At 39.5% G+C, this 25,202-nt stretch overlaps 2 protein-coding genes across 4 annotated transcripts; one reads left to right on the top strand and one right to left on the bottom strand.

Moving 5' to 3' along the window:
- Positions 1-1,096: 1,096 nt before the first annotated feature.
- Positions 1,097-4,387, bottom strand: cbln2b (cerebellin 2b precursor). Its single transcript, XM_085417773.1, has 4 exons — positions 3,895-4,387; positions 2,978-3,520; positions 2,244-2,363; positions 1,097-2,155 (listed from the first exon to the last, which is right to left on the bottom strand). The coding sequence occupies exons 2-4, from the start codon at positions 3,263-3,265 to the stop codon at positions 1,958-1,960; spliced, it is 606 nt and encodes a 201-aa protein (XP_085273899.1). The 5' UTR covers positions 3,266-3,520; positions 3,895-4,387; the 3' UTR covers positions 1,097-1,957.
- A 5,502-nt stretch (positions 4,388-9,889) lies between these two features.
- On the top strand, positions 9,890-22,881 carry fbxo15 (F-box protein 15). 3 transcript variants are annotated; one of them, XM_085418600.1, is made up of 9 exons: positions 9,890-10,232; positions 11,867-11,971; positions 14,693-14,908; positions 16,325-16,522; positions 16,608-16,737; positions 16,860-16,942; positions 19,713-19,858; positions 20,802-20,926; positions 21,015-22,879. In XM_085418600.1, the coding sequence occupies exons 1-9, from the start codon at positions 10,135-10,137 to the stop codon at positions 21,279-21,281; spliced, it is 1,368 nt and encodes a 455-aa protein (XP_085274726.1). In that variant the 5' UTR covers positions 9,890-10,134; the 3' UTR covers positions 21,282-22,879. The 3 variants fall into 3 exon arrangements, with proteins under 3 accessions (XP_085274726.1, XP_085274725.1, XP_085274728.1); XM_085418599.1 differs by having other exon boundaries at positions 14,693-14,920; positions 21,015-22,878; XM_085418602.1 differs by lacking the exon at positions 14,693-14,908 and having other exon boundaries at positions 21,015-22,881.
- The last annotated feature ends 2,321 nt before the right edge of the window (positions 22,882-25,202 follow it).

Genomic DNA, 25,202 nt, shown 5'->3' with positions numbered 1-25,202 from the left:
CTTAACAAGGAAACATCAGGCTTTCACCTTGGTCCACCTCATTTACTGTAAACCACAGAAACAGCAAGTTTCCTCTCGTGTTTTTGTGCATTTGCCATATGTTTTCCCACAGGATGTTTTTTTAGTCTTTTTCAGACTATATGCATGGTAAAATATTTCTGTGTTTGTTGAATACATTATCACTGGCCCGGGGAAAAGCGTGATATTTTTTTTTCTTAAGTGTAGTATCTGATAAGGGGATAGCTTTAAACAAAACAAAAAAATATTAATTTAAAAAATGAGCAAATATTTGCTCTTGGCACTGCTCTTTTTCTTCTTCTTTAATTTGTATGAGTCATGCAGTTCATCTTGACTCAGGTGTGGCCTTCCTAGACTGGGAAGGGAGGGGTTGTGGGGGTGGTGGGTTTGGGGGTATGTGGTATAACTTTGACTGCGTGTAAGTGGGGGGGGGGGATATTTTAGTGTGTGGGCTGAAATATCCCCAAAACGTCCTTTTTCAAACAAGATGGCATCCAGTCACGTGATTTAAAAAAGAAAGAAAGAAAGGAAAAGAAACAAACTTTGCACACAGTCTATACTACGACCTCTCTCGCTCTCTTTTTAACCCACATTTGCAAACCACCTCGCTAACGCTTCCAAATATATGTCTACTTTACGTGAGCTTCGGCTCTGCCACAAAGAAGGACGTTTCCGCGGTGTGCGGTCGTGCTGTGCTGAAACTTCACGCTCAGGAGCTGCCCTGGCTCTCCTCAGCAGTGCATTCATAAATGCGCATTTCAGATATTTCTTATTTCCCAGTTATTGAATCGCAGTTTCCAGCCGGCAACAACAAGTGTTTTCACTGAAGTGTTTGACTTAAGAAGCTGTTGCCTGACTTTTTTTTCCTTTTTTTTTTAAAAAAAGCCCATAGGTTCAGCACCTCGGACAGCGACCAGAGTGAGCTGCTCACAGTTCAACCTCTGCTCCCTCTTGAGGCCTTTGAGCTTCATTTGCAAACATGTATTTTTCCTACAGTCTGTATACACAGATAGATCCCCTTTCGTTGAAAAGCTATATGCAAACAAAAACTGATAAATGCACTTAGCCTATACAATACAATACCTTTTATTAAGCGGGACATAGGGATTCTTCTATAATTTCCACAATGTACATTTGGTGAGCAACGTCACTGAACATTAAATCAGTCAAAGCTACGCAGATTCCGAAATGTAGAACACACAATAATGTGAATATGTACTTTATAAATTATATCATTGTTACTATTTTTTTTTTAAATAAAAGGGCTCTAAGTCGTCTTCGGTGGCTGAAATATGTCGCCTTTTTTTTCTCTTTTAAATAAACTCGTCGGCGGCCTACATTTGGCGTATTTTCAATATGTTCAGCATCCAAACGCAACACCATTGACAGCACAAAACATAAAGATAAAACTTCCATTCGTGCAAAAAAAATGCCTTGGGCGTGAAAGCACTTCTTCTGTTGTTTGTCCATATAATTCCATATACTTCACTTGGACGGAAACCATAAATTGTTTAAGGCTATACAAACATAAAATAGAGCATAACACACTCGGCCTGTCCAAGGTGTCAGTTCCTCCACTCCCCCCATCTTCTCCTTTGTCCATTTCCTCTCAGGTACACCCGTTTGTCTGTCGGCAAAGTTTGTTTTCCAAGCAAGGGGGGAAAAAAATCCACGTACCCGACAAGTACGGGCCACGTTGAATCATCCAGATTGCGTTAGAGTTGGCTGATGGATTTGAATATATGAAACTCCAAGGAAACGTTCAGATTTGACTAGATAGTGGACGAGTGTAGGTATACAGATATTCGTCGGCTTCCTTGGCTGACAGTTATTTTAGTTAAAAATAAATGGCATGTTTTTTTCGTTTTTTTCTATTTTTTCTTTTTTGGTTCCTCAACCTAAGCAGAGTCCCATGCGACGTGAGTCATCGCAGATTAGATTATAGAGGAAAGACTAGAAAGCCTGAGAAGGTGGAGTATTTCCATCCGCCCATTAGGGTGCCCCGTTCCAGCTTCAGATAGACACGGTCCTCCCGTTCAACCATCAGCAGTACTCCGTTGCTGGCCGCCTCTCTCGTAACGTCCTGGTCACCGGCGAATGCTGATATAACCGGATAATCATTCTGCATCAGGTTCACCTGCAATTAAGAGCAACGAGAAACTTGGAGCTGAGTCTTGTACCCAGGAAATGCAAAAATGCGCCCCACGTTTTTCGTAATTTCTCACCTGTATAGTTTGTCTGTTGTAGACCTTCACCACGTGAAAGCTGAAACTATAGATTCCCCTTCTTGGAGCCTGGAAAACACTCGTTTTGAGATCGAAATGGTTGCCGATGTTCACTAAAACCTGTGATAAGAAAGGGAGCACAATAAGACAGTGCTTTATTAGTATGATTATTTTTATGTGCATGCTTAATTCAACACAACAGCTGGTTTTGTGGAAACGTATTGCTTGTGTCTGCTGTGCGCAGTGACTAAAAAAGAGGCGTATAAGCCAGTAAGCCTGGTGCTGCTTTGCCAAATGTTTCAGGCAGCACTTCAGTCGCACTTTGGGAAGGATCCCAATTTGAGGCGTATAACAGGCCGCTGTCCAAAGACCTCAGCCGTGAAAACTTATTGGAATATCTAATCAAAAGCAACACATTGCATATCTAAATGCGGCCGAGGCCTAAGACGCATGCGGTAAATGATCGTGCATGGGTGATCGTCTGGCGGCGCATCTCCAGATCACGCCAATTACGCACACGAATCCTTCTGAAACATAAAATAACGCCGAAGTCTTTAGAAAACCTCCTGGCTCGGATCGCACAGAGCGTTAGAAGTAATAGAAAATCAATATCGAGCAAGATCATAAGTTTTACCCACCCAACAGATTGTACGAAGAGAAAATTATATTTTAGAATAAAATCGGACTTGTATTGGATATGGGTGTGTTGACGCTAAATTCAGTGGACATCTGACCTGGTCAAAATAGATGGTCATGGACGTGTTGCTCATCTCTGACGGCTCATGGTTGGTTCCACGCACGGCTGAAAAAGCCACCTTTGCCCCAGCGGAGCGGACTGAAATGCCAAGTGAGGAGGTGACTGCGCCGTCCGAAGAAGGGTTCGAGTCGCACACCACTAGACACTTCCCCTCGAGAACTATGGGTTCCGTGTCGTTCTGGCCAAGGCAGAAAGCCACGCCGCATCCCAAGAGGAGGGTCAGTGCCAGTATGGCACAGCGTCCCGGGCAGCGCGCTGGCACCATGGTTGGATCGCTGATCCCGTGCACACTGATACAGCCCGGTAGCCCCTTGGAGGTTTGTTAGCTCTCGATCACCTGGTCCAGAGTCGGTCCCTTCTATCTTCCCCTCTCTCTTCCTCAATATGTGATGCTCCCTCACTCTCTCAAACACCTTCTGACACACAGACGCACTCAGACTCTCTCCGACTGAGACTCCCCTCCCTCCTGCACGTCTTAGTTGATTTTGGGAGAGTATTCAGACATCTGCGGTTGCAATTCCTGATATAAGAGAAAAATAGTTCTCTTGTAAGACAATAACATCAATGAGATCGTATATAGTTTACTTAATAAACTTGTAACCAGCGTGCGTAAAAGGACTTGTGCGTAAAGGGAAAAGAGACTGATCGTTAAATACCACAATCCTAATAAGCATGGTGTAGAAATTGATCATCCTTTATAATTATCCTATCAAAGCAATTATTTGTGCTTCAGCTGCGTGTTTGCTGATGGGAATGCGCGCTGCAGCACTTTGTACCAAATTAAAATGTCCAAAAAAAGATGTTCCCTTCCTCTATCCTCGTTCTGGCTGATAATTGTGATGAAACAAGCACTTTTCTGGCATTTCTATAAAGGAACGATAAACCACGACCTACCTGCGTTATCCATCCCGCTGGTGTGCTTTCTGTCCCACCCTCCAAGACTGTAAATTGAGCGCTCAGATCGCTGCTGCTGCTGCTACTGCTGCAGAAAAAAGCATGAGTCTCTGGGCTGCCTTTCGAGGGAGTACTCACGCCCATTCTTTGTGTGTGGCCACTGCAACGCGACTTCTCAGAAGTGCCCCACAATTAAGACACATTGCGTGGACTAATAGGTTTGTTTGCACAGTCATACGTGCTATGCTGGGAGCTTGGGGGCCCCTGAGGTTGGCAAAGATCACTTGCTCTTAGGGACTGTCATTTATATGCTCTGGTTTTGTCATATCTCTGTCTGATTAATCCGAAATGAAGGGGGAATGCAGCGGGTAACCTTGCAGTTACATGGTACATTCAGCATGCATGTATATGTTACTAATTTGGGACTTAAAGCAATTTTTTTATGAATCAAATACAGATACTCGTGCGCCATCCAGTGGCGGATCTAAATTGTGCATAAGGGCTGTCAGGTTATTAGAGATACACAAGGGGGGTAAAAAAAAAAAAAATCAAAGAATCTAAGAGATTAAGACAATAAACTTGTGTGGCATCTCACCTGCATGCTCCACTGACACATGGTTGTCAACAGTCTTCCATCACATCACAAATAAAACAAAGATCTCACAACCAGGTTCAAAGCAGGTAAAGCTTCAACAAAGCTCACTTCACCGAGTATGACCCGCACTTCTCTGTTCCACCCTTAGCCTTCTTCTTTTCAACTTCTGACATGCCATCATCCTTTGAAGAGCTGTAGAGGGTTCCTATCAGTGCTCCACACTTCTGAATGGTTTGAGGATGGGCTTCACAAGTATCGAACCTCACGCTGGACCTTTAATGAGCTGTCGTTTTCACACTTCCTACCAAGTGCTAAGTGGCTGCATTATACATGTACACAGCAGATACTGTAGGCCAGCTGTTTTATCCACTCAAGTAAAGGAACAGACTGTGTTACTTTTGATTTATCAGAGCTGGAATTTGTTTTAGGGTTTCACGCAAGTAAGCGATTGGATAAGATGAGCAGGTAGAGAATATATCACTGTTAATAAGTGTTGAAAGCTCAGACACAGCTGAAGAATATGTGACTTGTGCAGTGTGTTTCACATGCCTTTGTACATGCTAAGTCCTCTACTAAAAATACATTATTTTAGGCTTAATCATGGTTAATCCTTTGCTCCCTTCATTCCCATTTGACAAACACTGCACTGTCACAGCCGACTGACAAACCATGCGGAAGAGTGACATCAGGTATCCAAGAGCCACAGCTGTCCTCGGGCCTTTAGAAGGACACATAGCTACAGAAATCATCAAATGTCAAGTACGGGGGACAAGCAAGCAAAAAGGATGTGGCCTACATGCCATTACTATACCAGGGGCTGCTGTTGCCCTGAAAGGGACTTCACTTTCATCAGGCAAGCTGATCAGCTAGAGTGACAACAGGGTTATGGTGATTTTCCCTGACAGCTAGCAGAGCCTACTGGCTTCTAGGAAAAGGGGGAGGTCAATTATGGGATGGGTCTTAAAGTGAGCCATCTGTTTTTGCAAAGAAAATGACTTATCATCTTTCTGCATGTTTTCTCTGTACATAACACACATGCATGTATACTTTTAGTGTCCCTTTTTGTGCACAACTACATATCAATACCTCTGTCACAAATATTATAAATATTAGGCATATAACGAATTAAATTAAACAAGATCCACTCCATGTGCTCATGCCACTATATGCTTCATCAGATCTAAAATACCCACTATATCTGCCAGTCCATCCTTCTGCCAGTCCATCTGTCTATGTGCAGCTATAAATGACTCTGTATCTTCATCTTTGAAATGAGGTCAGGCTCTCAAACTGCTTCATTTTTGAGTCCTCTCTCTCACTGCTGGAGAATGAATGAATGTGGAGAAAGAGACTGTGTTTTGTCTCTCTTGTCTTAGTTCAGTAAGATGTGACCTCTATCTTAGCATGTGTGAGGAGACAAATAGCATCAATCTTGCCTTTTCCTCCCCTGCTAGTGCTGAGCTAACACCCTGATGAGGAGTTATATTGGTAATCCAGGGAAAGGTTACAGCAGGCGGTACTGTGCCTGCTAAAGCTTACAGGGACAGCTATTAATTTGTGTGTGTGGTGTGTGTGTGTCCACAGTTGTATTAATCACACTGTAGAGACTGGAATCTCAATAGCAGGATAAAGGTAGCTTTCTCTCAGGTAAACTAAGAAATTTTAGGAGTGCAGTTTGAATCGTGGTTTAGGGGTAAAGGTCAAATGTGTTCAGCCCCCCAGGAAATGAAAGTAAATCTGTGCAGTATGTGTAAATATGTACTCTGTACATCTACATGCGTCAACAGTTTACTTTACGGCCCTGTGGGAACTACAAGGTAAAATCTTACAAGTTGGCTTTACTTAAGTGTGCAAACTCATTGCTTCAGAAAATTTAGATGCAGCATCACTATCATAAAGGAGAAGTCAACTTAATTTCTGTAATATGCAATATACCTTAATTTAAATTACCTCATAAATGAGAGAAACAGTTACTGGAAAGTTGGAAAATGTGTTTTGGGGTAGATTAGTTGGGTGAGCTGTGTTATAAGACAAAAATGCACATTTATTGTAATTCTTGTTTTCCAAACATCGCATAAATCCTAAACTGCTTTCAAACAACCTGAACATGGACTCTGGCTAGAAGCCATTAACTGTTACAGAAGACTCAGATCACAGTGGCACATTGTTAGACCTTAACACTATTCTTGACCACACAAACACTGAACTATGTCTCATACCTGCGGTGTGGAAGGGTTCCTTCCAGCTATTTATTGAAAAATGAAAATATACATTGGAATATAGCATATAAATCAAAAACAGAGTTCGTACAATTCTAATCAGCTTGCTATTCAATATTTGTTATGACCATCTTTATTCTATAACACAGCCTGAACCCAGGCAGCTTTCTTGTCATTTCTTTAAGTAGTCTTCAGGAATAGTTCTCCAGGCTTCTTGAAGGACACTCAAAGCTCTTCTTTGGACGTTGGCTGCCTTTTGTTGTGTTCTGTGTCAAGGTGATTCCACACCGCTTCAATAATGTTGAGGTCCTGAATCTGGGGAGGCCAATCCATGACTCATAAGGTTCCCCTGTGTGTTTTTCTACCCAGGTATGCTTTTACTGCATTACCAGTGTGTTTAGGATGAAAGTTGAAGCTGCTGACAATCAGGCTCTTTCCAGATGGCATTGGATGATGGATTAATATTTGAAAGTACTTTTCTGCATTCATAATTGCAAAAAACACCAACATCAATGGTTGAAATGCAGCCCTAAACCATGACAGAGCCTCCACTGTGTTTAACAGATGACCACAGACACTCGCTGTCAAACACAGAGCTGTCAAACTAAACAAAAAAAAAAAGGTTTTCCCAAAGATGAGTAGTTCTCATCATGCTGATTTGGGTTCAAGGGTGGTCACTTTTCTCATGATTATGCTTCAAATTACTCACCCAAAGCTGTAAAATTAGGGTGTGATATCACGGTGATGTCTTTGATTGACAGCTCCTGTCAGGAGAAACTCTCATATCTCTGTTGTGAATTGCAGATGAAGACTGAGAGAAGATCCAACCTTTACTTCCCATAACCACGACTCTCTGTTTAAAGCTAACAGCATGCTGTATTCTGCAGTAAACTGAACTAACCAACATAAGTGATCAGAGGCACTGTTGTACCTTTTCTATGAGTAAAATGTGTGATTTTAAGCTAACTAGTAAATTAGCATCCTTAGCTATAACTAGCTACGACGAGGAGTAAGCTAAGCCGGTGTTCGGTGGCTAATCTGTGCACATGAATGAATTCACCCCGACTAAAGAAATCACTCTGTTGAGCTTGAATGTTAATTAAAAGTCAGCGCTGTAGTTCAGACATTAGTTCTGCTGCTCTGACTTACCGAACAGAAGGATGTTAATTCATGCAGCAGGCTGCCAAAGATGAGGCACTGAAACGGTTTATATGAGAAACAGAGAAAAGTCATTCATTATATACTGTAAGAGTAACAGGCTGGACTCTTCTTCAGCTCCTGTTTAGAGCTGATTATTAACTATCTGCAAACAGCAGCATGTTTCTGTTTCTTTCCACATCTGAATGGACAGTAACAGTACAATAAATTAAGTAATCAATAACACTGCTGCCTTTAAAAAAAGAGCACTTCGATAACATTAAGACAGCATTAAGCAAAGATGGATTACTAAGAAGATTGGAAATTTTTGACATTCACAAATTGCCTGTAATTCTAGTTTCTACCTGATATCTCAGTTTGTTGATGGTGATTCACAGAAATGTGTTCTAAATACTGAAAACACAGATTTTTAACACACAATTAAAGTGAACAGGGTTTAACCACAGCTGTCTGGCTGAGGTGTTTTCCCCCATTTGTAGCAAACATTAAAACTAATTTAAGTTTCATAAACTCAGTCTGAGAGGGAGGGTCCATCCTTTCTTTGCATGTAAATACAACTTCACCTTCAGTCAGTATTCAGATATTAAAATATCATTAGTTGTATTTTAGATACTTTCCAGTGAGCTCTTATTGCATTTATGAAGTGACTACAGCTGCTTTTACTCAGCGAAATATGTCAAAAGAAAATGGCAAAGCTTAATACATATGAGCTGAAACTAAAATTTATGTCTACATTTCTGACTTTCACCAGCTCTTTATAGGTCTAGATTTGGAAGTGAGAGTTTTTATTTCAAATATTCAGGTTAAAAAGCATTCTGAATTATTATTAGAGTTATATGAAAGACTAAATGACTGTATGCTCTGTAGCCTACATCCTTTGAGAAACATAAAATGAAGCATTAATAGAAGACGCCCAGGGCAGCTGATCAAAACACTGTTAACAATAAATCCATATATTTTGCACAGTCGGCTGAAGATTGCTGGTGAAGATTAAATGTCCTCCTTTATTACTGAGTTAAGCTTCAGTCCTCCTGATGTTTCTAAAAAGACATCTACCTCAGTGGATCAACAGCACATCTGGGACAGGACAGCTGTGATGAAAGAAGAGGAGGAGATTTCTAAAAACCACTGGATCCAGAAATCCAGATCCAGCTTGGCCCCGATGGTCTCCTCCTCACACATTTTTGCCCACTGTAAATGTAGTCATTGATAATAATGTAGATTTTGCGTCATGCTTTAAATGAGAAGAACAAATTACATTTACATGAAACCTTCTCCCAATGTTTTACGTATAACATCTTAAAGTTTTCTATTATATTTCAATGTTTACAGTCTGCAGAGTTCTTTGTACATGTGTAATGGTTGTAAAACTGTTTAAATGTTCATCTACAATAACTCTGGGCCTCTGTGGAGTGTGTACAGCTGATAGCATTTCTTGGTCTGTGAGGCTAACAAAAACTAAAGGGTGACTAATTATCGATTCAAACATGTTGAAAATGAGAGCCAAACTTGTGTAAAACTGTAAACTCGCTAACAACTCTCTAACACATTGTGGGTGCTAACTGTTAATCTAGCTAACACATTAACAGTGAGAGTTACATAATATTATTTGATGTTGTACTATAGTATGTTAAGATGTGTGCCTATTTGAATATGTCAACATGGTTGTATTTACCTTAAATTAATAAGCTGATAGTATCAGCTAAAAGGATGAAGATGGTGAAAATGTCATTGGCCTCCATCTGTTAAACTAATCCTGTTTTGTTTTGTTGTCTCATTGTTGCCTCTCTAGTGGATCTGCTGTTAATGTAATCAATGCGAAGCAGTTAAAACTGATTATAAAACCCCTCTGCTACTTAAATGACCAGATCAAGTTTAATTGACTATCTATCTATCTATCTATCTATCTATCTATCTATCTATCTATCTATCTATCTATCTACCTACCTACCTATCTAAATTCTGCTTTTATTTTGAAGGCATTTGTGCTTCTTCCCACCGGAAGACGTTGGACCCGATGTCACCAAGGTGACCGGATGCTTTCACGGAATTTCGTTAGCACACAAGGAGAATTAAGTCATTTAATGTAGCCTACTCATGGATTTAACACAGTACCAGCTGTTCATTTTGGATCCCGGATGTTATCTTCACGGTCTTTAAGTAAAAAAGCTGTCAAATAAACGCTCTTTTAAAGTTTCACGACCTTAAAACCTTGCAAATATAAATTATCTTGTAACTGTCACAAAGTTGTCAAGACCAGCGGAACAAATGGCAGCTTCGAAAGCAGTCGTTCCCGGGCGAGCATTAAGGACGTCCAAAAGAACTGACAAATCATCCCCAGCGTCCACTCAGAGCTTTATGGAAAGGTAATCTGTCAGTGCATGCAGAGACTATACACGGTACATGCCATTTCTTCTTCTTAATCTTTGTGGCATTCAGCGCTCAAACAGTGGATCTGCTGTTTATAGACTTCAAAGTAAAAGGATTTGTAGCAACAAATACAATAACAGCACAGCGTAAATCAATTCAAGTGGAAAACACTTTACTACATGAATTAAGCAGTTGGATTCTTTCCCATTAAATGTAGGCAGTTACAACACAGAAAAACAGGTCAGTTAGTAGACGGTTGCTGCCTCTACTACCAAAATGATTCTGTTAAAACAGCTAATCGTTCATATTTAGCAACAGCGTTGTTTTTAATATTTGTTTTAGTCTGAACGCCTCAACGAGCAGAAATAATTGTTTCACTCAACAATGGTTAGAGTCTTAGAGGTTTGGAGTGCAGCCCGGATTTATTTTCATAATCTTTTCACTGATTCAAATATACAGAAAAATAAAATAAAATAAAATAAAATAAAAATACCAATCACGGTTGTGACCAAATTCAGTTGGTCTAAAGACATTATATTTTTCAGATCCCTTTGTTTATTTATTTATTTTAACTATATGCACATCTTAAATCTGATTGTAACATTTTAAGAAAAAAATATCAAACAATTGAATTATTTCAATCATTTGTGTTAAACTATTTGTATCGGATATTGGAGACTGGCCTTGAAAGCACCACATCACTGAAAATCATCATCACACTTTCAAGTTAAAACTCTACCATGCAAAGAAGAAAAGGGAGGTGCAGAAATGCTCATGTCTCCTTTTCTGCTCCTTCTAATTTCTAACTAAATAACTGAAAAATAAATTTTCATTCCCTTTAGCCTCAGTGTATTTGTATTTAGCATGAATCAGTCAATACAGAAATACTAACATATGACAAAATCTGAGCATGTTAGCACTGTGAGATGATGCAAGCCCATTGTAAAGTAAGCATGTAGGTAACAGTCGTATGCAGCTCAAAGCACTGCTCTGTACTGCCATGGTTGTAGACTTAAGCTGAACTTTTGAGCTCTAATATCACATGTTACATCTATTTTTGCTAACTATTATTACAGCTGCAAGAATTTAGTCAGTGAGAGGATGGCTGTTTGGATAATCTGAACTTTAAAGCTGTCGTATGAAATCATTCGCCTTGTTAAAACAACGCCCAATCTGGTTTCTTAATTAATTTATTCTTGAAGTAATTTAATCTGGTTGTTGATATGTAGTGAAATGACAGTGACTGAGCGGGCAGGTGATAGGAAGATGAATTTATTGCTCACTCAAGTGATTTAATTGGACAGCAATGGCATCATTAACCAGGACAGCTGTGAGCCAACAAACCTAGCAGTATTTGTAATTAGCAGGCATGGATGGATAGATGGCTTTCATTAGACCTTTAGATCTAAAAATCTCAGCTGAGTTCTTTACATATTTATGTTTTTTCACCATATCTACTAAAACAGAACATAGAGATAAGTAGTTTCACTTTATTGCCAGAAGTGTATGACACGATTTCCAAGCAGTGTTTTCAGAACACATTTATCTCATAGACTGAAATCTGAACAGTAGGAGGCATGAAGGCACACTGTCACATCCTTGTAGTCATGTCTAATTACCTTTTCCATAGACTGCCATCTGAGATCCTGATTAAGATTTTGTCATACCTGGATGCTTCTACACTTTGCTGCATAAACCACATCAATAAGATCTTCTATCAGCTTGCCAACAGCAAGTAAGTACCATCTTGTCAGTGCATCTTCCACAGTTTATTAAATACATGATTATGTTAATTAATCCAATAGCAAAGGGACAGTATGCCTCCAAATCTTACAGCAGAACCTTTAAGTCCAAGGCACGGGAGCTCTGTGGTTTTTGCCCCAATTCTTCTTCTGTTTTTCTGAGAAAAAGCATTAGACCTTGAAAGAGGAAACTTTACAGCATGGTCCCAAGTTCCTCAACTACTTAAACATAAAAGCTTCGGCACCCATATGTGGTGCATTGATATTCAGGTTCATGTTTCTTTTTAGATATTTAGAAAAAATTACCTGCTATGCTCCACTGGTCTTTTACTCCAATTTTAATCCTGCCACATATCTCTGGATATCTGGCCTGAAATTCAAGTAGGGCTGAACGATATATCGCATTTGCGATAATATCGCGACATGATCAAGTGCAATTTTCTAACCGCAAAGGCTGCGATTATACTGCGATTATATTATACAATTCATGGGCTGCATCCTCCTGAGGCCGCGTTTGTAGACCGATTACGTCACAGCGACGCGCCGAAGGCTGTCCCCAGAATTCATAGCGCGGCCCAGCCAAACTCCAGTTTCCAGCAATGGCGGCCGCTACTAAGTTTTAAAATTACTCATACTAATCTTTCTGGGTCACAAAATAAACTTTTAACATATTTTCAGGCGAGAAAGTAGTTGTGTAAACATCAAATATCTGCTCGGTTTATCAAGATATCCCATATTTGCAAAAGTGCTTCGACGTTTTCAGAGGCGTCTGCTACCCACCAGCTCGACAGCTAGCCGGGAGCTCGAGGGTTACTGATGCGGCCGAGAACGGCACAACTCCCGGCACATCATTTTCAGATCACCGCGGAGTTTCGCTGCTCGGGTTAAACGTAATATATAAGTCACTTAGACAACCTAAAAATGTTATTGTTGGGCTTTTTTCAGTGTTTTGTTTGTTCGTGAGTAAATCGGTTTGGCTGAGATTAAAGTTATTAGATTAGATAAAATAAAACTTTATTAATCCCCCGGGTGGGTTCCTCCTTGGTTTTCACACAGCTGACTAAACGTCAAACAGAAAACTTATTAAACAGAAGTATGAGACAGTCGAGAATTTACACCAGTGTCTGGTTATATTTTAGATAGCAAGAAGCAGACGGCCGAGTTTATTAAACTCCACCGAGACAGCGGTGACGCTAATCAGAACTAGACCGTCCAATTTCACGCCTTTAAACTTTAAAGGCGTGTTTGTGTGTGTGTTTATACAATTGCTATTATGTTTGCACTTTATGTGTAATGTTACTGACTGCAGAGATCAGTAAGATGTGTGTATTTTTTATTTATTAGTTTTATTTATTTAATATTATTTTTTAATTGAATGACTGTCTAGTAGTTCACAGATGTCGAAAAACTGAGTGTGGTAAAGCCACTGATTTTTTTTTTATGTATATTTCTGCAATCTGCACATTGTACTGACTTTCATTTTAATGTTTACACCAGGGTTCCTTGTCAGCACTTTATGCTCAGATGTTTGTAAGCTAAAAATAAACTATTGTGTATGTTCAAATATACTGTTGTGATTGAAGAAGTTAAATAAAAATGTCAGTCATCAATTCATGCATCACCTCATGTCATCATAACAGAGGTCTGTCTTCCAGGAAAGAACAGTTTAAAATTAATGTAATATAGTATTGGCCATACTATATGATGTATTGCTTGTCTTTGTTTAATAATACAGAAGACAAATACCTTAAAAAATAATCGCATATCGCATCGCAATCGCAATATTGGGGCAAAAAATCGCAATTAGATTATTTTCCATAATCGTTCAGCCCTAAATTCAAGCCACATATCTAGAGATCCTCACTGAGCTTATGTACTGAAGCATCTAGCTCTCCACCTTTTGGAGGCAATCCAAATGCACAAAGTTTACATTTCAAAATTGTGATTTTGTGATTGCATGATTTGGCAAGGATCATGACACTCTGTGGATGCACAAACTTGTTTTATTAAAGGTCTAGTTCATTAACACATTTCACGTTAGTGAAAAACATGTCCTACAAATCAAAATATATATTTATATATCATTTAGGACATATTCTGAAATGTAAAAAAGCCAGCCAGATTGCAGCCTATGGTCAATTCAACAGTCTTGACACATTGATTTTTTTGTTGTTGGTCAGAACCACAATCAGAACCCAAATGTCCTCCAGTAACTACCAAAGAATACCAAGAACTCGGTGATCAGTGTTGTCTGCAATGCCAAGTGTGTCATATTTAATACATGAGTATTTGAGAGCTCCAGGTCATCAGTGTGATTCTTTTTTGCAGTGTGGCAAAAATGATACAAACTGAAGCTTATACTATATGCAAATTGACATGAATTTCTTTCTTTAATTTTTTTTCAAAAGGTTCAATAAACAGTCGTGTTTTCCAAAATATCAGAACTTTCTGGAATGATTTCATGCTTCAGGCATCACAGGGTTAAATAGTTTCCTCTTAGTAGAAAAGATTATTCCTATAATGGAAGAATTCACTATTGAACTTATTCAAACGTGAAATTTCACTGCTGATGTTTTGATATTGTCATTCTGATGAATAAAACTTAAACTTCTTTTTTCTTGGCCACCCTGTAAGAAATGATCACACTAGACATACTGTACTGGTTTGTAACCTTTCTGACCGAGTCGGTCACTCTCCTGATGCTGTCATTGCAGTGCTCTGTGGAGAAAGCTTTACATTGCGGATTTCAGCAAGAATAAAAAGTGTATGGACAAATCTCTGTTGAGGATGGCCACGATGGAGGTGCAGGATCGACCCGAAGGTTACTATAAGAGGCTGTACTTCAAGACTGTAGCCGAATGTGACATGATCAAGTGGACGAGGCGGCTTGGACTCATCAGTATTCACACAGGGCTACCCAGCCAAACAGAGTGGGTCCTCAGGTGAAGTGTGAGACAGATAAAGAGAGAAAACCCAAGTTTAGTTCAAAGGAATTAGGTTTTCCATTTACTTTATGTATCACCTACTCAAACACATTTAGAAAGAAAAATATGTCATTATTCTTTCTCTAAATGCTCATGTTAACTACTTTTATAGTGAATTTTATATCCTTTTAGTTGAAAGGAGGTGTGTTGATCCGTGCTGTGTCTGTGCTCTAACGGGGATTTGGTATTTGTTTGGAAGCAGCTGTATGAAGCCTTTGTTCATTGTTTGCTGTTAGCAAATAGCAAAACTTTGGAGATCTACCCTCGCTGTTGAGAAAGTTCAAGGTTGGAGAGGTGGGGGGAGAACACAACAAGAGGATAGTTCAAGCTGCTGGTAATCAAAAACAAAAAGTATGGTTTGTTTTTGATGTCACACTTAATGACACTTTCTTATTAAAGGTGAGGAAGGAGGTCTCTTTCTGAACGTGATGTCTGCTTAGGGGGATGCCAGCACGCAGGGGAGAGCTCCCTCGCCACCTCCACCGCAGATTCTGCTGTGTTTTTATAACCTCTGATTAGAGGCTGTGCTGCACTCAATATTGAGTTCTGTGGCAGTCGCTGTGGTACAGAGGGGAAATAGAAATAATTGTGTTCCTTGCAGGGGCTGTCTGAATTGTTGAAATAAATTACTTAGCCCCCCAACCCCTCATCCACAGAAGACATATGCATGCACGCACACCTCAGCCTTCCTCCCACCGACTCAGACAACTCCCTATAGGGCTTTTTTTGTCTGTTAGAGACCATGAGGAGCATGCGATTTACCTTGGTAATAATCATTTCACAAGACGTCAAGCATACAGGCAGTGCAGAGTGAAATCCCTGGGGTCAGCTGCTGGAGCCCCCTGGGCTGCTCCAGTTTTTAACTTTGTTCCCCCACCTAATTGATATTGGATGGTGTCTCAGCGAGGCGCCGGCTGCATCACAGTAGGGGCAGCCCCGAATCACAGTTTAGACAGAACTGGATCAAGAGATTCGTCACAACAGCTGCAGTTTTAATTTCATTCGTTGCATATCATTTCATTAGCAAGAACAGCTTTAACTGGAGTCCTACTACTTCCCTCTGCTGACAAATGAGATGTAACAGCAAATAAACTTGTAATTTTTCTGATTTAAAGAGCAACGCTGCCAAACACTGCCCGGTTATTTTCACTGTAATAAATTAGAAGACAAATGGATGGATTACATTTTTGTTCAATGATTCATTTGGACTATTTATGTGGTATTTGGTATTAAAGAACCTGTTCACTTCTGCCATGCTTAGCTTCACTCTCACCTGCTCTCTTCTTCTCTCTCTCTTGCTTTTATTGCAAAACTGCAAAAAGTCCTGTTCCTACAATTCTACATTCTGTTTTCTAACTCTAGAAACTTGAACGTCACCTGGGAACTGACAGTCATGGATAAGTCAGGGCGTAAGAGCACTTTGGAGCAGAGCCGGTCCCAGTTCACTGAGACTTCAGTGACACTGTGCTGGAGCGGAGGAGACCGCTTGCCCGACTACCAGCAGATTTCCACCCTTCAGCTGTACGGTGTCAGGAGGCTAGCCTGCGTCAGCCCAAAGAGGTAAAGGCAGCTGACATCCATCTACACCCTTTGTTTCGCCTCTTGTCTCAGTAAAACCAACTGCTGTCTTTGCTTCCTCTGTCAGCCCTGTTTGTAGGTCCCTCATGGAGAAGTTAGACATGCAGACTCTAACTAAGAACATGCAAGTCATTGACCAGGACAGATTGGTGCAGCTTAAGTTGCTACAGCCTGGCATCATCATCGGTGTCTGGAGGGTAATTACTTCAGGCATTCATCCCATGTTTTGATTATTATTCACTGGCTTAGAGTAGCAGAACAAGATACACAGTATTTATCACAGGGAGAAGTGACATCTTTAAGCATCTTTTTTTTCTAGGACCAGTGCTCAGTTGCCTTTATCATGTTCACCCTCCACTTCCACAAGCTGGTGGAAAGAAGCACTCAGGGATCTTCTGTTTGGTAGGTTGGACTATAACCACCCCCTCTTATGAACATCCATACAAGGTGTGCTGCGTCTCAAATTTAAGGGATGTATAGACTGACAGTATTGCTCCTGCAGTGATGCACTGTACAGTGGGATTTGAGTTTCTGAAATAGTTTTTCTTTGGAATTATTTGCAGTCCAATTTCAGAAAACTGTTTTTCTTTATTTGTTTGTTAAGCCATTTAACACTGACCGAATCAATCGAGCACAGAAAGGGCCCACAACTCAGGGGACGATTCAGTGTGATTTCTCCACATAACAGACAGCTTAGCAAAGAACCAATTTTAAATTGGGCTAATTGAGCTATTAGATGAAAATTCTCAACAAGGACAAAAGAAGAAGAAGTGTTAGACCTAAAATCATGACAGCAGATGAACAGTACCTCAAAGTCATGTGCTTAAGAAATAGCAAAACATTCAGCAAAGACATGGTAGAAAGAATGGTCTCAGTGGGAGGCTGGCTGTCAAGAAGCAATTCTTAACAAAGGGAAAGAGGGAGAAAATGCTGAAGTATGAGAATTACACAAGAACTGGAGTGAAACTCATTGGAAACAGGTTTTATGGGGTGATGAATTCAGATTAGAAATTTGTAGTTCAAGTCATTGTCAGTACGTCAGTAAGAGGTCAGCTGGCTTCCAAAGAAGAGCTTTGAATGTCCTTTAACCCTTAGATGCACACGTGTTTTGTTTTTCTTCAAAATCTTTAAAATGCAAAGTTGTAATATATTCATATTCCAGGTATTTCTCATAAAATATGTTTGTAACATGAGGCCATTTGCATTTTTATTTATTTTTTCATTCATTTATAAAAAATGCAGTTTTTGTATCACTACCCCACTCTTCCACAAGTGGGGTCAAGAATGACCCCAAGCAGTTCCTGTGGAATCTTCTATGAAACTTTCATTCTTAGCAACTCTGACTGTCCCACTTAAACTTCTGATGGATCAAGAATTAATTTTTACACAGTAACATACACGATTTATAGTCAGGGCTACACATAAGTGGTCCGCAGGTGTGCATTCGCTGTCAAAATAAAAGTATTCCCAGAAATTCTGAGAATACACGCTTCTTTTGCGGTGGAGGAATACCAAAGTAATTGCTTACGGAGCTTGCTTCTTCAACATCTTTAAGAGTTCTGAACAAATGTCTATCCTCCTCCAGAACATCTAATGTACGCAAACGAGCGCTCCAACTTCTTATCTGGTATGCGTCTTTTATTTTGACAGCAAATGCGCACCTGAGGACCACTTATGTACACCCCTGTTTATAGTTTCCTGTGCATTTCAAACATTGTCCTTTCTGATTTTTTAAAAATATTTAACATGACTGCTATGAGGCCAGCTAGGATCCCTGTGGCCCTACAAATGATCCAGGACGGATGGGATGAAGAGCCCATCAGAGGCACTGACTCAGAATCTGACATCTAACATATAGAGTATCCAGACTACTGTCCCCCACACTGAACAAGGCCAGTCAGATACAGAGGAGTCCTCTGATGAGTCCTCTGAAGAGGAAATGGATATTGAGTCCAACAGTATGAGCCCCTCTTACTGCTCTAGCCACAATATTCTGAATTAGTCGGCCAGGGCTTGCACCTGGGTCTAGTACTGTCTCCCCAATAGATGTTCATGTCTGATAATATAATAGAAGAGGTGCTGACATGCACAAACATGGAGGCACAAAGAGTAGCCACAGACAGGGGAAAAGAGTGGAAAAATGTAATCAAACAAAAGCTCCTGGCCTTCATTTGATTGACCATTCTTGTAGGAAGTGAGAAGAACTGGGATGTACCAGTTGGTGTGTTTTTGGGAGTCCTCTGCATAACCAATTGTACAAGGCCACTATGTCAATTCAAAGATTTAAAGATATTCGCCATTTCTTGCACTTTGATGACAAGAGGACCAGAGCCTACCGACTGAAAACAAACCACATGGCAGTTTTCTGCTACATATGGGGCCTGTTCCTGGTCAACTGCAGGCAGAAATTCATCCTCAGTGATTGTGTTACAGTGGATGAACAACTTGTGCCTTTCAGAGGGAAGGCCCAGCTTCTGCAGTATATGCAGAGCAAGCATACAGAAGTGGTACAAGTGATACAAAAACTGCACTTTCTTAAAATTAATGAAAAAATAAATAAAAATGCAAAAGGCCTCATGTCACAAACATGTTTTATGAGGAATACCTCAAATATGAGAATGTTACAACTCTTTGTTTTAAAGATTTTGAAGAATAACAACCGAGTTTATAGCAAAATGCATTGTTTCTATTTGGGGTCATTTTTGACCCCACTCGTGGAAGAGTGTACGTATTGGTAGGTTGTGCATCGAAGGGTTAAGAAGCCTGGAGAACTAACAATTTAATTAATTTAATTAGTTTTCAGGATTAGAATTGTACAAACTCTGCTGTCTGGTGGAATTGCTCACAGCTCTTGTCTACACTCAGACTCGCAGGTGCTCCAGAGGCTTATGAGTTATTACCCAACAGTAATTTACTTTCCATCCACGTGAAAACAAAAACATTTTCAGGACCACACAGTGTTAATGATACCGTACTTCAGCATAGTAAGGATATAGCACCCTCTCCTGGTTTCCTGTGGGAGTACAGCACTTTTATTTATTATGCTCCACAAAATTAATAGATCTTTGCCTTTTTTTAGGAAAATGCTTTTGTCATGATACCCCCCCCCCCCCCACTAGACAGAGTTTACACTTTCTGGTTTTATCAACTCTTTCCCTTTTTCCCCTTTCAGTTCTTATGTGGAGCCAGTGGTCCAACCCCCTTTCTGTGATATAGACCCTGAATACGGTCTCCATGGTTACCAGCTACACATTGTTCTCCACAACACTGTATGCGAGCTCATGTCCGGAAGCTTTTCCCAGCTCTTCTGCCGCAGAAGTAATCCATTCATACCCACATTTTGTACCCACATTCATTAAGTAGCACTGTGAGTTATGCCAAGGAAATATGAATAATCTTCTGTACTGTGTGGGTAATATAAAAAAAAAAACCACAGTATACCTATGTTTTACATGTATAGTAACTTTAAGAGGGATACAAAACAGAGTCCTAAATATCAAGAATTCATTTGCTGTGATTTTTTTCCTCCCATTTTTTTCTGCAAATTTATGACTGTATTTATTTCCTAAGACCAATCGATTTGTATTTAGGCATGTACAGCACTATTTTTATGTGCCTCCATAGTTTGTTTCACATGTGTGACAAACACTTACAGGCTTGCTTTTTCAAACTAATTAAACCTCAGCTATATGGCAGGAAACTTGGATATGTGGAATAAAAGGGAGGTTATACAGAAAGGTATTTCAGAATACTGAATACTTTTGTGAGCCTGCGATCTATACTCTTGTCATAAAAAAAGAGACTTCTGAAGTGCTGTTTGGAATATTTCAGCTTAGTACTTACTTTTTATTAACAGCTAGTCATACACCAGACAATACAATCAGTTTAGAGGCTACTTCACTCTAAGGATTTCCATTATTGTTATACATTAAGAGTAATTCATTCAACGAAACAAAAATGCAGAGAAAATGTTGATCATTGTAGAAAAAAGGGACACAAAAACACTTTCTTTACTCAAGTCTTCATTCAGTATTTTAAAGCGTTAATCCACATAGTCTAACTTTCATTCTTTAGGTGTAAGAACTGCTATATATAATAATCTACTGATATGATACAGCCTCTGAATTTGTTAAAATTTAGCTAAATTCAATAAAAAATTTGTGTTTATTTGTGTTTGATGGTTACAGCGCTTGTAGACTTAAACTGCTTAGCTGTCTTAAATTGGGTATAAATGTCTACACGCGGTGTTTTCTCTGTCTAGCTCAGATCTCTGATGGGCTGATCCAGCTAACAGTCATTAGCAGCACAAACCTGTCCCAGCACACATCTCTGTCTGGTGACATCACCCTGCCCTGGTGTTGTGAGGCCCTGCAGGGCACAGTGGAGGTATTACACGAGCATAAAATTCCCAGCAGTGGTGTGGCAGGCAGGAAATATACACACTGGCACTTATTTACTTTTCAACTTCTTGTAGAATTGCTGCATTATGAGTCTGACTCTGCTAGATGAATTTAGGAAGCCCTTCAAGTGTGTCACCTCGCCCGTTTCAGCGGAGCTGGAAAGGACGCCTGTGTGCTACGACTATGACGGTGAGCACTACCTGATCCACTATCAGGATTCTGACATCCAGGTGAAGATGAGGCTTGTGAAGATGAATGAACAGAAGCAGTTTATTCTCATCAGTTTAGTTGTCTATGTGAGTGTTTGCTATGTAAACAAGTATTTCAGTAGAGATTACTGATTGTTCTGGATTTCCCACAGAAAACTGGTTTCATATTTGATATTTGCTCGCTCCATAAGACCAAGATAACAGGTTGTTCATTCATTCAGTAAATGTTGTAGTGCAATGACTGCTCGTTTTACTATTATTTTGCCTTCAAGTGTTTAATGAATGAATTCAGTTTGAATGGATCTGATTTCTTAAAAAAACCTTCTTTACTCTCTACTTAATTTCTGAGTTATTTCTTTTCTTTGGATTCGTTAAGCTTAATCCTTCCCCTGTTCTTGTCACTTTGCCTTTGACAAAATAGTAAAGTCCTTGAAATGTACCATTTTCAGAGGAATGCTTCTTCTCTTTTGTTGTTAAGCACTTAACACTGACCTGTGAATCATTCGAGCATAAAAAGACAACTCGAGGTGTGAATCAGTGTTGTGTCTACACATAAAATACAACAAAAGAACAAAATATATTTTAAATTGTATCTTCAGGCAGCCTGTCACAAAAACACATCATTTGTTTTCATTTCTTTACTTGAATCTATGAAAAATACCAACAGTAACACAGTTTGATGCATGTAAAATAGTATTTTTGCACCAACAAGTTGCATTTGAATCTACATACAGCATATCCTTTAAAAACCTAAGGAAACCAGGCAAAAATCCAGCAAAGACCTGACACAGGACCCAAAACATGCATCTGGCTCCTCAGTTGATCCATTTATTATTCACTGAAACCTTATCAGAAGTGGTCTCAGTGGAAGGGTGGCTTTCAATAAGCTATTCAAACAGGGAGAAAATAGTGATCGATGCCAAATTGCACAAAAACATCACTGAAAATCAGTAGCAAGAGTTTATGGAGTGGTGAATCAAAATTTCTGATTCAAATTATCATCAGTATGTACAGAGGAGGTCAGGAGAGAGGTATGACAGTGTCGACAGTCATCTATAAAACACGGCGGAGGCTCTGTCATAGTTTGGGGTTGCATTTCCGCCAGTGGTGTTGGAGATCTTGTTAAAATTTATGGTATTATGACCACAGGATAACGCTGTCAGGTTTGGATTCACCATGAAGCACCATCTGATTGGCAATGGCTTCAATTTTCAACATGACCCCAAAGCCACTGTCCTCCAGAACCCTGCAGAACTATTGTTGAAGACTACTTAAAGAAACTGCCAAAGGGAGTTCAGGCTGTGTTAAAGAATAAAGATAGTCATGCAAATATTGCCCTTCAAAAGTTCTGTTTTTGCCTTATATACTGTATTTCCATGTATACTTGGATATGTTTAAATAAATTGCTCTATGTTCGCGTTGGAGGAATAGTGATTAAGTTATAGTATATAATCTATGATATATGTCCTATAAGGAGTAAGTTCTGTCAAATGTACATCCACCAGGGATGGTTTCATAGCCTGTAGTCCTGTATTTGTCTATTCTTTGCCTTCATCAGTTTGCTGGTCCCTTATTGCTTAAAGTATCTAAATTACTAACATTGTCATTAATTATTCTTGTTCATTAATTACTGTAGTGATGTCAACATTCGAATGCACCCACTCCTTAGTTAACAGTCTGAGATTTTACTAAATGGAAGTGAAAACATTTGCTTTACATGCATGAATAAAATAAAAGTTTTCCCATTTTTTGTTTCTCAAATCAAGTTTTGCCTCCTTTTATCATCCCATTTATACCTTAACACCCAATTTTCTCAACTGCATTGTCAGACATTATGCAATCACTTTTAGATGAAAATTGAGCTTAATGTCCACACCCTGGGCAAGTCTGGCTACAGCGATAGAATTAGTGTGGGGGCAATTGTTGGAAACAGTTGCTATGCTGCTGATGGGCCAGCATTGCTGATGGCAATAAAAAAAAGGCAGGCCTTTGGATAATTGGATTTTCAGAGGCTTCCCTTCCTTTTCTCAGAGAGGGTCATCATCACCTTGAAAAGATGCTTATTTTTCCAAACACATCACCAACATCTTTGGCAGTAGATCCTAAATTATTTGGGGAAATGAGCCAGAGGGGAAAAGAGGGGCAATGGTATGTGTGATGAATTGGTTTTTGTCACAAGCTTCACAATTGAATTGAGAGAAAAGCTCGGGGAGCTAGTGCACCGTCTGAATAGCTATTTTTTTGTTGTCATATTTTTTATTATTACACATTCATTTAGATGCTTACTTGCATCCAGTACTGGACTTTATGTATAAAGACAGAACACAGGGATCAAATACATGTAGAGCCACATAGACACACGCTGGATGCTGCTGACTTGAACAGCCTGAGAACCTGAAATATCACATGATATAGCCCATTACGTTTTACTGGATGGTGTGTTCCATGCATGGTTTTCAGGTTGCAAGCGTCGTAAAACGCATTTCTATCACACTGACCTTCATACAACTGTTGCCGCTGTCACATCATCTACTGCAAAGTGTTCTTATTTTTCTATGTGGAATCTGACAAAAAACACCAAATTAAAGCCCAAAACTATGCAATTTACATCTGTTTGAATACAGTTCATTATAGGCTATTCTCCAGTAGATGGCTCTCTTTAGTAAACAATGAAAGCCTCTATTGAGGGCACGGTTTTCATTTTACAAATACAGTTCCAGAGAAACTTTTACATAACTGACTTATAGAAATCTTTTTATCAGCACAATAAAAATCTCTTCGCTCTGAATCGTTTATGCAGAGTGCAGGAAGTTTATTATGCTTCCAACTCTTCCTCCTGATTTCTTTTTCTGCTGTGTTGCAAAGTAATTACAATGCTGTATGTTAATCACAACGTAAGACTTTAATACCAAATTAAAATTAAGATGAAATCCACCACCAAATAACTGAATGGGTAAATTTTGTGACATAAAGCTTCATTAAACTCATCTTTCTCAGTTTCCTCGCAGGCTAATCTTGCAAGAAAATTGCTTCCATTTTTAGCCTTTAATTCTCTCCCTTGTGACTGACCAGCTGGGCCCACAAACTATTTAGCCTCAGCAGCCAATGACACAGTCCTTATTTAGTCCTCTCACTGGAGAATAAACTGTCAACTAATGAAAAGGACTAGGAGGGAGATTTCTTTTGTATGTTTTTTTTTTTCATTTATAATGACACTCTGCTCTACTGACACTGCTCTCTTCGATTATTAGCACTCGTATTATGCCTTCTTAAGGTCTGGGCGGTAATCATAGTCTTCCACGAGAGCCTAGCTTCACAAAATTAGTACCTTGCTGCATGAGCATGTGAAGCCAAGACAGTTAATAATGCTTATAATCATCAGCCCAACATCAGCAACAACAGTCCAAAATGTCTGTGCCAAAGATTTCACATTAGAAGCAGCAAAAGGTATTTTATCGTGGCCGCAAAATAACAGATGGCCCTGCATTTATATTGCTGATGGATCAGTGTAATCACTCCTTTACTACTCGTTTACCGTCATTACATCTGCCGTCGTTTTTATCCTTGTTAGGACAAAGATCTGGATATCATGAAAAGATTTAAATGGTGACACATATGTCATTTTATGCTACTAGTTAAACGCAGCACAGTTTGCATCAGTGATGTTAACTGAAGTGTAATGTTGACTCCAGTGAGTGAGTGAGGTGCCCAAGCTGAGAAGGCAAATCACCCGATTTCAAAGTGCCTTAATTCTGCAGCTGTTCGTAGGTGACGGTCAAAACATGGACTGTTAGAAAGAGCAGATTCAATATTATTTATATCAGAATAACATTCGCCTCTAGGTGCTTTATATTGTAAGGTAAAGATCCTACATAATAGAGAGAAAATCCCAACAATCAGATGACCCCTTTTGAGCAAGCACTTGGCAAAAGTGGATATGAAAAACTCCCTTTTAACAGGAAGAACTCTCCAGACCAAAGACATACTGTGGAAGTAAGCCTTCATGCATAGTGGTCACTACAGTGGACAGCTATTCAAAGGCTGTTTTCTTGT

The sequence above is a fragment of the Rhamphochromis longiceps genome, linkage group LG9, assembly GCF_057381845.1.
Source record: "Rhamphochromis longiceps isolate RC_006_pf linkage group LG9, R_longiceps_female_GT1.1, whole genome shotgun sequence".
Taxonomy (NCBI): domain Eukaryota; kingdom Metazoa; phylum Chordata; class Actinopteri; order Cichliformes; family Cichlidae; genus Rhamphochromis; species Rhamphochromis longiceps.
Note: the sequence above shows the minus strand (reverse complement) of the source record. Positions and strands in the feature narration are given on the sequence as shown.

Coding starts and splice junctions, on each gene's coding strand:
- cbln2b (XM_085417773.1), bottom strand. CDS start 3,265: ATGGTGCCAGCGCGCTGCCCGGGACGCTGTGCCATACTGGCACTGACC. Junction 2,364..2,977: donor TGACCATCTATTTTGACCAG/GTCAGATGTCCA, acceptor TTCTTATCACAG/GTTTTAGTGAACATCGGCAA. Junction 2,156..2,243: donor ACAACAGACAAACTATACAG/GTGAGAAATTAC, acceptor TCTTAATTGCAG/GTGAACCTGATGCAGAATGA.
- fbxo15 (XM_085418599.1), top strand. CDS start 10,135: ATGGCAGCTTCGAAAGCAGTCGTTCCCGGGCGAGCATTAAGGACGTCC. Junction 11,972..14,692: donor TATCAGCTTGCCAACAGCAA/GTAAGTACCATC, acceptor CTGTCATTGCAG/TGCTCTGTGGAGAAAGCTTT. Junction 16,738..16,859: donor TCATCATCGGTGTCTGGAGG/GTAATTACTTCA, acceptor TTTTTTTTCTAG/GACCAGTGCTCAGTTGCCTT.